The sequence below is a fragment of the Sphaeramia orbicularis genome, chromosome 17, assembly GCF_902148855.1.
Source record: "Sphaeramia orbicularis chromosome 17, fSphaOr1.1, whole genome shotgun sequence".
Lineage (NCBI taxonomy): Eukaryota > Metazoa > Chordata > Actinopteri > Kurtiformes > Apogonidae > Sphaeramia > Sphaeramia orbicularis.
In genome coordinates this window covers 451,542-467,913 of record NC_043973.1, presented here as the reverse complement: position 1 = coordinate 467,913, position 16,372 = coordinate 451,542, and the positions used below count along the sequence as shown (strand labels likewise).

The 16,372-nt window shown below is 41.0% G+C and overlaps 2 protein-coding genes across 2 annotated transcripts in view; one reads left to right on the top strand and one right to left on the bottom strand.

Annotated features, from left to right (window-relative positions):
- LOC115437017 (E3 ubiquitin-protein ligase TRIM39-like) overlaps nucleotides 1-16,372 on the bottom strand; it is a 760,370-nt gene that overhangs the window by 424,014 nt on the left and 319,984 nt on the right. The gene's annotated exons all lie outside the window — the stretch shown is intronic.
- LOC115436823 (rho GTPase-activating protein 12-like) overlaps nucleotides 1-16,372 on the top strand; it is a 146,239-nt gene that overhangs the window by 62,702 nt on the left and 67,165 nt on the right. The window contains exons 3-4 of the mRNA XM_030159771.1: nucleotides 10,602-10,874; nucleotides 16,115-16,324. Coding sequence (XP_030015631.1) covers nucleotides 10,602-10,874; nucleotides 16,115-16,324 — 483 coding nt within the window. The remainder of the gene's footprint in view (nucleotides 1-10,601; nucleotides 10,875-16,114; nucleotides 16,325-16,372) is intronic.

The following is a 16,372-nucleotide window of genomic DNA, read 5'->3' as shown; positions in this document are numbered from 1 at the left end:
GTGCAACAAAATGAATAAAAGCAAAAAAGCAAATTTACCAAATAATAAATTAAATGGAGAAGATATGCAAAACAAAACAAAGAAATGGACAAAATGAATAAAAAAAATTGAAACATTAATTCCCCAGTCAAACCCATAGATTTGGATCAATGACAGTGAATGGACACACTGGGTTTATGTTCAGTTAATGATTACACACAGTGGAACAGGTCACTTGTTCCTCTTTTTCTTCTGATTTGATCTAATTACTCTGGGGTTTTACGAACTTCTACATGATCAGTAAATTAAATGTAGGAAAATACACAATTTACACTGAAAAATGCAAAGGATATGGTGATAAATCATTTGATAACATTTAAACGCAATGGAAAACTCATTTGGGAATCACCACAAAAGATCCAAAAAATGGGACTTTTTGGGTTAAATCCACTTGTTCACTGGCTTCAGTTTGGAGTTCAGGACGCCCCTTGATTTAAATATTTGTTTCCTTCCTGCCGTCACACTTAAGTAGCCTGGTTATGTGTGAGATAACGACATTAAATCCTCTGTAGAGGCTGAGGAAGACCCAGTTTTTAAGCCCTGTCCTGGTGCATTGTGGGTCCTGAGCAGTGACCACACCCACTCCTTCCTGCTCGACTCTTACATAATCTCATCCACACTCACAAAGATGCACACCAGCTGTCCTCAATGGACCCCCCCACCCCCACCCCCACCCCACACTCACAGCCAACCACGGCGCTGCAGAATTAGCGTCATTAGCATCATTAGCGTGGACCAGTCAGGTAGACGGACTAAGTGGATTAATCAGGTTGAAGATGTCAGCTGCCCGCGTTCCCTCGGGCCTGTTCCGCAGTGAAACCACACCACAGCGCTGATTTAAAGCAGAGCCGACCCACACAACTAGGGCTGTAAGAAAATATCGGTTCTCCTACTGAATTCTAAAATGATTTGGGGTTTGTTTTGGTCATGTGACTCTAGTTGGACTCAAAGGTCTTTCTGTTGCAGTTTTCTCCATTTATGTTTATTTTATACTATTTTTCAACCCATTAGTCTCTTTTCCATTCACCCTCTAACTGCACAAATATAACTTGTGCATAAAAATTTACCTAATGGAAAAATGATCATTTCGCCAAAAGTCTCATTTTTTGATTAAAAGTTTTGTGCTGTCAAGAGGTGGTTTTTCAGGTTTAGTGCAAATGGTATATTGTGCAAAACTGCAATGGAAAGACCTTTTTTTGCAACTAGAGTCAGGTGAATTAAAAAACTGGATGTTGACAGACGTTACAACAAGAGAAGAAGAAACATATGTGTGTATGTGTGGACACACCAGGAAGCAACATCCTTTTAGAATTTAGTAGGAGATAGAGGAGTAATATAGAAGAATAATGAATATATGTGTAAATCAACACCATATGTACGTTTGTCACCATGTTTATGGAATGACTTCTAGTGTCATCTTGTGATAATAAATAAACAAATCATCGCATTTGTGATTTAATGGAAAAACCCACATTACGCACTTCTGTTTTTTCCACATTTAGTAAATATCAGTAAAGTTTTGCACAGATGTCCAATGGAAAAGAGACTAATGTCCTTGTTTCTAGTCGAATGTTTGTTTATAATCAGGGGTGTAAGAAAATATCGGTTCTGCAATATATATCGCAATAATTTCATTTCACAATGCTGTATCAATATTAAAAAGTACTGCATCAATATTTTTAGGTATTTATTCAAATGCAGGTATGGTGGAGGTTCATTTTAGTTTTTTTGGGGTTTTTTTGTTTATATTTTATTTATTATTAATATTTGACACTCTTTTATTCAATAATGTTGGTTCCTTTGTTGGGATTGAACTCAAATCCTGTTCTGTTGTCAGTTGTGAACTAATAGAATCTGAACATTAGAATAGGATCTGAAACTGGAATGTCTGTAAAACAGAACTTCAGTTTGAACACAAGAACATTTTGTGATAGAACATTAGATCCTGTTGGGCTCAAATATAAATGTGTTTAGTATTTGTGCAGATTTCTGGTGTATGGAAATAATCATTTAAAAAAAGAAACAGACAAAAAAAAAAGCCTTTTAACAGTATTGTGATATATCGTATCGTGATATATTGTATTGTGATTTGTATTGTATCAGCAGATTCTTGCTGATACACAGCCCTACCCACAACATTACATGGCCATTTTTAGAATTGAATAAAAAAGGCGTGTGTGGCTTTGCCAGTATTTTCAGTCTGTCAACACTGGAGCCGACGTGTCTCCAGTTAAAAATGTCAAGGAGGAGGTGCCCTTGGGAAAAAAAAAAAGGTTGTTGCAGAGTTAAACTTTCCTGTCGTTTCACTGTGAGATCAGGCGTCATGTGACCCCCCCGCCTGTAGGGAGTACCCATAATTCCCTGTGGAGAGGGCAGAGCAGCGTCCGGCAGCTGAGCTCCCACTCACACACACTTTACAAATACACTCAGTTCAGTTGGAGTCGAGTGGTTTTTCTGTTTCGGTGCCACACTTCAGTTTGTACTTGTGTACATTTAGTCCTGTGGTCCACTCATCTGTTCTGTGTACGTTCTCTACAGATATTTGGATTACAGCAAGAAACAGATGTAATCCACATAATGTATAAGACATAACTGACATGTCTGAGACTGTCACTGGAACCAGGCATGTTTTTGATATGGGAACCTTTACCTGGAACCAGAGATTAAAGGGTTAACCCTTTAACCCCTGAGCCCTGTCTGCAGGTAGAGGTTCACATATGAACCCTTAGGGTTCTGAGCCTATTTTGGCTGTTTTTCAGTACTTCTGATTTTTGCCTTTATATACTATATAAACAAATGTTTACTATACCCATGTTTGGGATCTGTTTTTCTCATCTATTATTTTTTCACTTTAACCAACTATGTCAACATAAAAGGCCAAAACACACACACACCCAAAATCCAATTTGACAAATGTATATAATTTATTGCATTAATAACATAAAGATGCTTAACGAACCTTTTCAAAGACTTGAAGTGAATATTGGTTCCAAATATTAGGTATGTAAATTCAAAATTGTACAAAATTAAAACTATACTAAATTATTATTTGACATAAAAGCAGATCTTTACATAGGTGTCTTCTCTGCCCCCCCCCCCCCCCCCCCCCGGTCCTCCTGGTTTCCTCATCTGGTTTAGGTGGGGGTCATTCTCACCCTTACCTGTAACATTAATGCAGTCTGTGGATTAGAATCTGAAGATTTCGTCAGTTTTTCCGTTTTGAAAAAGTACAAAAAATGAAGAAGATTTGGTCAGAAATATAACACTTGCTTTATATCGCTGTAGTAACGCTATATTGTTTTTTACCTCCGCCAAGGAGGTTCTGTTTTTGGTTTGTCTGTTGTTTTTGGTTTGTCTGTCTGTCTGTGTGCAAGATAACTCAGAAAGTTATGGACGGAGTTGGATGAAAATTTCAGGGAATGTTGATACTGGCACAAGGAACAGATGATTAAATTTTGGTGGTGATGGGGGGGCACTGAACTGCCGTGGTGGAGGTCTGTGCTCTCAGTGCTTTCGTAGTTTGCTCTGGTTTCGAACTGTCATATCTGTGCTTGTATTTGTTCTATTAACATTAAATAAAAAGTGGGAGAGTTTCAAGTCTGCACTTTTGAATACAATTATCTCCAGTGGTCTACGTGACCGACTTCCGATGCTATGACATGTTGAAAATGTCATGTGATTGAGTCACGGCCCGTGACTGTGGACCCCTAAGGGATATTAATGTACAAAAAGAGCCAACCTGAGTGTCTGTTGGTGTTCTAACAGCTGTTCTGGTGGTAGTGAGACATAAATGTTGAATACCATCTGTTTAAAATGTACTTTGGAAAAAAAAAGGGTATTTGGATCTTTATGGGACATGATGGAAACACAGTTAAAGATCAGACAGAAGTGATGCTGTGTGTCCTCTGTTACAGAAGCCCTGCATTAGTGAGGTCTGTCACAGACCCAGGTCCACAGAGGATCCTGGTCTGGTTCTGAATGTAGCTCTGATCCACTTCTACATGAACTGCAAATGGGTCAAATGGAAGGAACAGAAACAGGACAAAAAAAGTACTGGAGGAAGAAGACAGAGAAGATGCACATGTGGTAACATTAAAGCTGTTCAGGCTCAGCACCTCATTAACCCTTTATCGACAAGTGACTACTTTTGATCATTTCCACACACATTACAAGACAGTGACAGCAACAGTTACAATAAGGCAACAATACAGGTAATACAGGATATATACAGGTAATATATAGGATATATACAGGTAATATATAGGATATATACAGGTAAGATATAGGATATATACAGGTAAGATATAGGATATATACAGGTAATACAGGATATATACAGGTAATATATAGGATATATACAGGTAAGATAGGATATATACAGGTAAGATATAGGATATATACAGGTAAGATATAGGATATATACAGGTAATACAGGATATATACAGGTAATATATAGGATATATACAGGTAAGATAGGATATATACAGGTAAGATATAGGATACATACAGGTGATATAGGATATATACAGGTAATACAGGATATATACAGGTAATACAGGATATATACAGGTAAGATATAGGATATATACAGGTAATATAGGATATATACAGGTGATGCAGGGTGTATACAGGTAAGATATAGGATATATACAGGTAATATAGGATATATACAGGTAATATAGGATATATACAGGTAATATAGGATATATACAGGTGATGTAGGGTATATACAGGTGGTGCAGGGTATATACAGGGTGCATGTGTTGTGTTTAGCAGAGTGCATGAATGTGAGTCTGTTTTGTGCTCACTTTGCCCAGTTGTGTGTGGTATGCAGTAAAGCAGGTTCGTCTGTGTCAAATGGACAAAGGGGAGGGGCCAGGGTGCAAACAGAAGAAGCCCCGCCTCCTTCTGTGCCGGGGGGCCGTCCCTGTAAGGCTCTGCAGACTTTGTTGTCAGGCTGCCACCTACAGGACGCTGGTGGTGGAGGTCAGCTGTGAGCCAGATCAGAGACCAGGTCCACTTCCACTGGTGATGAAGCTGAACCCACAGCACTGACAGGCATGAACACAGCACACTGCACTGCGGTGGGTACAGGAGTGGGCTGCAGTTTCTACTGAACCATCATCTGACTTCCAAGGGGAAGTTTACTGGATACATGGTCTTATTCACTTTACAATATAAAAGCATTAACATAAACTATACATTACTATAATCAATCAATTGTTAACTCTTAAAGACCCACAGCTATTTATGTCACAAAGTCCAAATGATTTATTTAGATTTATCATCCTCTATTAGATTATCCTCTGCATTTGGCAGTTTTCAGTGAAAATCATACACTTTCCTGTATTTAATTCTCTGTTCATGTAGATGTTCATAAAAGTTTAGAGCTGGGGTCTCAAACATGCGGCCCAGGGGCCAAATCTGACCCCTCCATGGGATGAATTTGCAAAGTGCAAAAATTCCACAGTCAAGGCTGTCAAACTAATTTTGCATAAGGTTCCACATACAGACCAATATGATCTACAGTAAAATAATAGAAAAATAACCTACAAAAAATAAGGACTCCATATTTTCTTCTCATTTTGATGTGAAAAAAATCTTACATTACATTCGTAAATAATGACACCGTCAAATTTTTGTCTTTAAGTGCAAAAAATAGCATTAAATTATGAAAATATTTACATTTATAAACTCTCCTGTACCAATAAAATGTGAATAACCTGAACAAATGTGCCCAACCTGAAATGTCTGTATTAAATTCAGTCCAATTTGAACTCTTTTCTTCCTGTTCCTCAGTGTTTAGTGTCTTTGGAGATCTGATCCAGAATGCACATGGACTAATGAGAAGTGGAGGAAGAAGACTGAGAAAATTGCACTGATTTTTCTAAAGAAATTTCAGTTTTTTCAGGTTATTCACATCTTTTTTGTTTGGATAGTTTATAAAAGTACATATTTTCATAATTTAATTGGGGTTTTTTTTTGCACTAAAACATAGACATAAATAGTCAGTTGTCATTATTTATTGGTTATTCTGTTCTTATTTTACTGGTTCGGTCCACTGCAGATCAAATCAGGCTGAATGTGGAACCTGAAAGAACAGGAGTTTGAGACCCCTGGGTTAAAACCTCAGCCCCATAACCCAGAGCCACTGAACCTGAGGGCACCCAATTAACTGTCCTATTTGCAGCTTGGCGTTCTCCTAATGTCCCATTTGAGGCCAGAGCTGAGGTTAATGGGTGTAGAAAGCAGAGGGACACAGAGTGATGCAGCCGGGTCCAGATAGGAGACCCAGGTCCTGTTATCTGCACAGTCTGCAGCTCTGCAGTGGAATAATAATCAGTTAGACCAGTGTTCTTCAACCACAGATAAACCGCACCAGAGTGAGTAAGACACAGCAACAGAGATAAGAGGAAGCAGAGGTGGACCACTCTGCTCCAGGCTCTGGATGTATATAAGGAAGAATATTCGACCCAAACAGACGCTGAACACCACAGAGTTTATATTTAGACTCAGCTGGTGCAGACGGAACACTGCGATCATGTTATGCAAAGTGCAGCCGCTGTTCAGATAAAGTGGAGGTCAGTTCATTTCAGCGCTGATCTGCAGGTGTTTGGGCTGGGTTATTTTAGTGGTGTTTCAGCTTTTTTCTCATCTGACAGACTTTTAAAACACCAAGAGCTGAACTAAAACACAGAGGAAAGCAGAATTTATTGTTTTTTAACTTTGGAGAACAATTTTGATCTAATAGACTTAAAGGTGTGGGAGACTTTCATGAGCAATTTTTCATCAAATCTGTCAAATGGAGGTTCGCGCAGCTGCCTGCAGCATGAACCTCCGTTTCCCACAATGCACATCGTGACAAAAAAATCCGAAGATGCCCAAGTTACCTCCAGGTTCTGAATGTAAACACACAGGGTTTGTTTATGGTGGATGGCACTTTGAAACTGTTCACCGTAATGCAAGAGATTCAGGTGAGTAATCACAGAAAGGCTTGCAGATTCATGATACTGAGGATATGACTGAGGTCTGACTGATCTGATGAAAACTTGCTCACGAAATTCTCCTGCACCTTTAATTACACTGTATTACAAACATTCCACATGTCTGCTGCTGTTGACACATCTGTTGCAAGGTTATTATCACTAACGAAAACTAACAAAATGACAAAAACTAGAACTGTAAAAACATTTTTGTTAACTGAAATAAATAAAAACTATAATTAAAAGAAAAAAAAACATAACTAACTGAAACTGTATTGTGTGTTTACAAAACTAACTAAAACGGATAAAAATTATGGAAAAAATTCCCGTAGTTTTCGTCTTTATCAATGTCAGATTGATGTTCAATGGATTTCTTTGTCTCTCTCAGTTTTCTGTGCTGTCTCCATACGACACTTTTTGCTCCGTCACTTGTGTTCACTTGTGGTTTCCAGTCGTCTTCTGGTCCCCACTCTACCTGGAAACATGGAGACTAAAGCAGCAGAGTCCTGTCTGGGATTGATTTGAATAGGAGCACAGAGAAGAAGAGAAAAGAGACCACTGAACTACAACTAAACTACAACTGAACTACAACTAAACTACAACTAAACTACAACTGAACTACAACTAAACTACAACTAAACTAAAACTAAGCATTTAAAAGAAAACAAAAACTAATAAAAACTATCAAACCTGCTGTAAAAACAAATTAAAACAAACTGAATTCGAGAAAAAAAAGTCCAAACTAAATAAAACTAAACTAGAATGAAAAATCCAAAACTATTAGAACCTTGGTCTGCTGCTGTTTGGTTCCATTCTGCACCTCCTCACCTCATAATCCGTCCTGTGTTGCACCACTGCTGCTACTGTAAACTGTACTGGACACTTTCATTTATTCTTATTCTATTGTTTTATTTAACAAGGTGAGACAGAAGCAGAATCTCAGTTCACTGTATGTCCTGTACATTTAGTGAACTGACAATAAAAAAAATATTTGTATCTGTGACTAACCTGAATTTACTCTAAACCAGGGTTCTCAAACTCCTGTTCTTTCAGGTTCCACATTCAGTCTGATCTGATCTGCAGTGGACCCAACCAGTCAAATAAGAACAGAAGAACCTATAAATAATGACAACTGACAATTTATGTTTGTGTTTCAGTGCAAAAAAATCCCATTAAATGATGAAAATACTTACTTTTATAAACTATCCAAATAAAAAAAGATGTGAATAACCTGAAAAAACTGAAATTTCTTCAGAAAAATCAGTGTAATTTTCCCAGTCTTCTGCCTCCACTTCTCATTAGTCCATGTGCATTCTGGATCAGATCTCCAAAGACACTAAACACTGAGGAACAGGAAGAAAAGAGTTCAAACTGGACTGAATTTAATACAGACATTTCAGGTTGGTCACATTTGTTCAGGTTATTCACATTTTATTGGTACAGGAGAGTTTATAAATGTAAATATTTTCAGAATTTAATGTTATTTTTTTTGCACTAAAACAAAGACAAATATTTGAAGTTGTCATTATTTACAGACATAATGTAATATTATTTTTTTCCCATCAAACCCAGTAGTAAATCTGCAGTCCTTCTTTTGTGTGGGTTCTTCTGCTGTTATTATTGGACTGTAGATCAGATTGGTCTGGATGTGGAACCCACACTAACATGAGTTCCACAGCCTGGACTGTGGAATTTATACACTTTGGAAATTCATCCCAGGGGTCGGATTGGAACCTTTGGGGGGACGCATTTGGGCCCATGTTTGACAGCCCTGCTCTAAAGCGTTAAGTGGTGCCACAGCTTTGATCCAGGCCTGTTCTTCTGCTGGGACCTCTTCAGGGTCAGTCTGTCCGTACACATCAGCTTCTGTATTTCTGTTCTGGATCATAACTTTCAGCTCTACTTTACTCTGTATTCTGCTGCCTGGCTCAACAGCATTTCCAAACCTTCCACTCAAACACGTTGCATATTTAATGGAATTTAAAGTTGATACTAGTTCTTCGTGGCAGTTTGGTGCGGACTTTCAAATCCTTGACCAAATCCAGCCTCTAGTGTTTGTTCAGAAACTGCAGAAACTCCAGTGAAATGTGTTCAGTGCAGTATTGACCCGGTGCTGCTGCTGTGATCGTGTATTGACTGGTGTGAACTCTGCTGAATATTGGATTCTCAGTGGGTTCCTCCAGCTGTTCGCTCAGCTCCTGCATATTTAATCCATATTGATCCCCAGTGCTGTAAACTCATCACAGATCGGGTGTGTTGGAGGCCTGGGCTGGTGGTATTATTTATGACGCTGTGTGTGCGCTGTCACTGCAGCTCTGGAAAGACTGCAGCGTGGAATGAACATGAGCATCTGCCCATGGACTGGATCTGCTGGACTGGGTCAGTGTTGGACTGGATCTGCTGGACTGGGTCAGTGTTGGACTGGATCAGCTGGACTGGATCAGTGTTGGACTGGGGTTTGGATGGAAGGATCTCTGCTTAAATCTGGCTCCATCATGTCAGTGATTCAAACTCAGAAATGTCCATTTGTTCTAAACTGGCCCTCTTCAGATCCATTTATTTTATTTCATTTCTCTGTTGAATTTCTTTCGTTCTACTCCATAAATGTCATTGTCCGTTCTGTATCCAATGGTTCAATAAACCAGTCATTAAAGAATATGACATGATTTTTTTTCATGAAGTATAGAAATAATATTTAGCTTTTATTCTTATAGACCCTATCGGAAGAGAAATTCAGGTTCTCAGGAAAATCACTGCTTATCAATTAATCGTTAATTGATTGATAAGGTCCAAGGTTCTAATAGTTTTGGATTTTTCATTCTAGTTTAGTTTTATTTAGTTTGGACTTTTTTTTTCTCTAATTCAGTTTGTTTTAATTTGTTTTTAGAGCAGGTTTGATAGTTTTTATTAGTTTTTGTTATTTTCTAAATGCTTAGTTTTAGTTTAATTTTAGTTTAGTTGTAGTTTAGTTGTAGTTTTAGTTCAGTTGTAGTTCAGTGGTCTCTTTTCTCTTCTTCTCTGTGGTCGTATTCAAATCAATCCCAGACAGGACTCTGCTGCTTTAGTCTCCATGTTTCCAGGTAGAGTGGGGACCAGAAGACGACTGGAAACCACAAGTGAACACAAGTGACGGAGCAAAAAGTGTTGTATGGTGACAGCACAGAAAACAGAGAGACAAAGAAATCCATTTCGTATCAATCTGACATCGACAAAGACAAAAATGAAGGGAATTTTGTCCCTAATTTTTATCCGTTTTAGTTAGTTTTGTAAACACACAATACAGTTTCAGTTATGTTTTTTTTTTCTTTTAATCACTATTTTTATTCATTTCGGTTAACAAAAATGGTTTTTCAATTCTAGTTTTCGTCATTTCATTAGTTTTCGTTCACAATAATAACCTAGATAAGGTCAGCCAACTAATGATTAATGGATTAATCGATAATTTGCATCCCTATAATGGAATCATTTTTTAAAATCAATTCAAGTCAATTAATCGATTGAGCTTTAATTCGATCAGAATAAAGACACATAAACACACACTGACTCCAGCTTCTGTCCGTCCTCTTTTGTCTCCTGTAGACGGTGTCTTCTTCATCCAGACATGGACGCTCCGAGTCTCCGGTCTACACCAACCTCCAGGAGCTGAAGATCACCCAGGCCCACCTGCCCCCCCTGCCCTCCGGATCCCCCCTTCACACCGTCGGCGACTGGGAGACCTACAAAGACCAGAACGGCAGACACTACTACTACAACCCCTACACCCAGGAGAGGACATGGAAGCCCCCCAGGACCAGGGACAGCAGCACCGGGAACTCCAGAGGGGACGGTCACAGTGCTGGAGACAGCTCCGAGGTACCCCCCAGGACCACATACACCCAGGACCACATACACCAAGTCCACACATACACCCAGGACCACAGATACACCCAAGACCACACATACACCCAGGACCACATCCACGTAGTCCACACGTACACCCAGGACCACATCCACGTAGTCCACACATACACCCAGGACCACATCCACGTAGTCCACACATACACCCAGGACCACATCCATGTAGTCCACACATACACCCAGGACCACAGATACACCCAAGACCACACGTACACCCAGGACCACATCCATGTAGTCCACAAGTACACCCAGGACCACATCCACGTAGTCCACACGTACACCCAGGACCACATCCACGTAGTCCACACGTACACCCAGGACCACATCCACGTAGTCCACACATACACCCAGGACCACATCCATGTAGTCCACACATACACCCAGGACCACAGATACACCCAAGACCACACGTACACCCAGGACCACATCCACGTAGTCCACACGTACACCCAGGACCACATCCACGTAGTCCACACGTACACCCAGGACCACATCCACGTAGTCCACACGTACACCCAGGACCACATCCACGTAGTCCACACGTACACCCAGGACCACATCCACGTAGTCCACACATACACCCAGGACCACATCCATGTAGTCCACACATACACCCAGGACCACAGATACACCCAAGACCACACGTACACCCAGGACCACATCCATGTAGTCCACACGTACACCCAGGACCACATCCACGTAGTCCACACATACACCCAGGACCACATCCACGTAGTCCACACGTACACCCAGGACCACATCCATGTAGTCCACACGTACACCCAGGACCACATCCATGTAGTCCACACATACACCCAGGACCACAGATACACCCAAGACCACACGTACACCCAGGACCACATCCACGTAGTCCACAAGTACACCCAGGACCACATCCACGTAGTCCACACGTACACCCAGGACCACATCCACGTAGTCCACACATACACCCAGGACCACATCCACGTAGTCCACAAGTACACCCAGGACCACATCCACGTAGTCCACACGTACACCCAGGACCACATCCACGTAGTCCACACATACACCCAGGACCACATCCATGTAGTCCACACATACACCCAGGACCACAGATACACCCAAGACCACACGTACACCCAGGACCACATCCACGTAGTCCACAAGTACACCCAGGACCACATCCACGTAGTCCACACATACACCCAGGACCACATCCACGTAGTCCACACATACACCCAGGACCACATCCATGTAGTCCACACATACACCCAGGACCACAGATACACCCAAGACCACACGTACACCCAGGACCACATCCATGTAGTCCACAAGTACACCCAGGACCACATCCACGTAGTCCACACGTACACCCAGGACCACATCCACGTAGTCCACACGTACACCCAGGACCACATCCACGTAGTCCACACATACACCCAGGACCACATCCATGTAGTCCACACATACACCCAGGACCACAGATACACCCAAGACCACACGTACACCCAGGACCACATCCACGTAGTCCACACGTACACCCAGGACCACATCCACGTAGTCCACACGTACACCCAGGACCACATCCACGTAGTCCACACGTACACCCAGGACCACATCCACGTAGTCCACACGTACACCCAGGACCACATCCACGTAGTCCACACATACACCCAGGACCACATCCATGTAGTCCACACATACACCCAGGACCACAGATACACCCAAGACCACACGTACACCCAGGACCACATCCATGTAGTCCACACGTACACCCAGGACCACATCCACGTAGTCCACACATACACCCAGGACCACATCCACGTAGTCCACACGTACACCCAGGACCACATCCATGTAGTCCACACGTACACCCAGGACCACATCCATGTAGTCCACACATACACCCAGGACCACAGATACACCCAAGACCACACGTACACCCAGGACCACATCCACGTAGTCCACAAGTACACCCAGGACCACATCCACGTAGTCCACACGTACACCCAGGACCACATCCACGTAGTCCACACATACACCCAGGACCACATCCACGTAGTCCACAAGTACACCCAGGACCACATCCACGTAGTCCACACGTACACCCAGGACCACATCCACGTAGTCCACACATACACCCAGGACCACATCCATGTAGTCCACACATACACCCAGGACCACAGATACACCCAAGACCACACGTACACCCAGGACCACATCCACGTAGTCCACAAGTACACCCAGGACCACATCCACGTAGTCCACACATACACCCAGGACCACATCCACGTAGTCCACACATACACCCAGGACCACATCCATGTAGTCCACACATACACCCAGGACCACAGATACACCCAAGACCACACGTACACCCAGGACCACATCCACGTAGTCCACAAGTACACCCAGGACCACATCCACGTAGTCCACACATACACCCAGGACCACATCCACGTAGTCCACAAGTACACCCAGGACCACATCCATGTAGTCCACACATACACCCAGGACCACATCCACGTAGTCCACACATACACCCAGGACCACATCCACGTAGTCCACACATACACCCAGGACCACATCCACGTAGTCCACACATACACCCAGGACCACATCCATGTAGTCCACACATACACCCAGGACCACATCCACGTAGTCCACACATACATTCAGACACAAGAGTCACTTTTCCGTTCACCCTCAAACTGTGTAAATAAAACTTTGCATAAAAATTTGCCTCATGGAAAAATGACAATTTCACCAAAACACTAATTTTTCATTGAAAAGTTTTCTCACTTTCAAGAGGTGGTTTTTCAGGCGTTTTTCAGTGAAATTGGGTTATCACACAAAACCAGAATCAGAATCAGCTTTACTGGCCAAGTATGTGAACACATACCAGGAATTTGACTGCGATTTTTCTTAGCGCATGTCGTATATCAGTCATCATCAGGATTTTAACCCTTTGAATGCAAGTTTAATTATTTAAATAGGGCATTATTTATTAATAAAAAACACATAAAATGATTATATAAGAAATAGTAGGGGATGGGACACTGAGTCTTGGAGATTAGCAACATTTGATTACATCTGTATTTTTTTGTATTTTTTTTTGTGTCGTGTCAGATCTCTCTGGACACCTTCGTGCCCTACACTGTCTCACTGACTTCCATCAAAACCATATTTTTAATCTCACAGTCATTAAATTATAAACCCTTGCATTCACTAATGTCAATAATGTCATCTGGAAGAAAAGTAGTGGTATTTAACATGTATAGTTTTATCTCAAAGGTGTCCAGAGGGTGGAAACTACACCAACAGGAAAGAAAAAATGGAACTTATAAAGAAAAGTTCTTTGCAAAAATCATAGAATAGAATAGAATAGAATGCCTTTATTGTCATTATACATATGTATAGTGAAATTAAGAGACAACTCTCTTGTGGTGCGTAGTGCAAAACAGTTTAAAAGAAGAAAGAAAAGCAAAGTGTAAATATATATACAGAATAAAAACAAGCATGTCACCTACCAAGAAACAGTAGAGATTGTAGAGACATGCCACAAGTTGAGCAAAATGATAAAAAAAGGTTAAAGAAAAATGTCCAGAAATACCTAAGGAGGACATAAAGATTGGGATGTGATGAATCTACTAATGAGTCAGTCCAACTCACTCCTTTTTTTCTGTGCAAATTTAACCTCCTGAGACCCAGGGAGGAAAGTTTGGGCTTTTTTGCATTAAATAATTGCCTTGATTGGAAACGGAAGGATGAGGCGATCCATTTTTCTTAGCGCACATCGTATAATTTCAACATAAACACGAGCATACTTAAACATAGACCTAATATAAACAAACATTCAACTAGAAACAAGGACAACTTTAGTCACTTTTCCATTGGACATTCACACAAAACTTTACCAATATTTACTAAATGTGGCAAAAACAGGAGTGCATAATGCCGTTTTTTTCCATTAAATCATAAATGCGATAATTTGTTTATTATCGTGAGATGACTAGGGCTGTGTATTGGCAAGAATCTGGCGATCCGATACAAATCACAATACTAGGATCACCATACGATGTATCACGATATATCATGATACTGTTAAAAAGGCGATTTTTTGTTTTCTTTTTTTATGATTACTTCCTTGAAGAATTGAATTACAGCAGAAATCTGCACAAATACTGAACACATTTTTATTTGATCCCAACAGGATCTAATGTTCTATCCCCAAATGTTCAAACTGTGTTCAAATTGAAATTCTGTTTTACAGACATTCCAGTTTCAGATCCTGTTCAAATGTTCAGATTCTATTAGTTCACAACTAACATCGGAACAGGATTTGAGTTCAATCCAAACAAAGGAATGAACATTATTTAATAAGTGTTAAATAATAAATAAAAAAAAAACAAACAAAAAAAACAAAATGAACCTCCACAATATCTGCATTTGAATAAATACCTAAAAATATCCATACAGTACTTTTTAATATCAATACAGTATTGTGAAATGAAATATCACGATATATTGCAGAACCAATATTTTCTTACAGCCCTAGAAACTACACCAACAGAAAAGAAAAAATTTAACTTCAAAAGAAAAATTCTTTACAAAAATCATGCCATGAGTTGAGCAAAAAAATGTAAAGGTGAAAGAAAAATGTCCAAAAATACCTGAGGAGGACATAAAGGTTAGGATGGGATGATCTACTGATGAGTCAGTCCAACTCACTCCTTTTTTTCTGTTCAAATTTAACCTCCTGAGACCCAGGAAATGTCAGTAAAGTACCAGCTTTTTTGTTTTTTATTAAATCAGTGCCTATATTGGAAACATCATGATGCAACAGTTTTTTCAGATGCAGTTTTTAAAATTTTTATGGAATGTCCTTTGTGGTGGACAGTTTGTTTTTTTGTATAAAGTTGTGAAACTCTTGTCCACAAACGTGGACAGAAAACCCAGAGCTGGGTCTGAGGAGGTTACATTGAATCTGTGAAACTCTTGTCCGTTCCTTGTGTCTCAGGAGCTGCAGTGCTCTGTTTCTGAGCCTGACCTGGGTTGGACTGCCTTGGTTTGGGTGCTTTCTCTGTCCTACGCTGCCCCCTACAGGCGCCTCTGTGTGCATGGACATCCTGCTCTGGTGTTTCTGGGTGCATGCCTCTGTCTTTCCTCATCTCTGCTGTTTTCTGTCTTTCTCTTTTTCTCTGCACTTACGGCAGACCACCCCTCTGTCGCTCTCGCCGTCTTTCCTCCCCTTCCTGTCTTCGCTGTCCATGGGCCGTCTGCAGCCTCTGTCGTCGGAGGACACCTGCTTCAGCGCCTACTCCAGCCAATCAGACAGCCAGTACGGCTCGCCGCCTCGCGGTTGGTCCGAGGAGATGGACGAGTACGGTCACACTCTGTATGTCAGTGACTATACTAACGAGAAGGTACTGGCTGCACTGGGCTGCTCTGCTGTTTCTGACTCTGCATGGGGG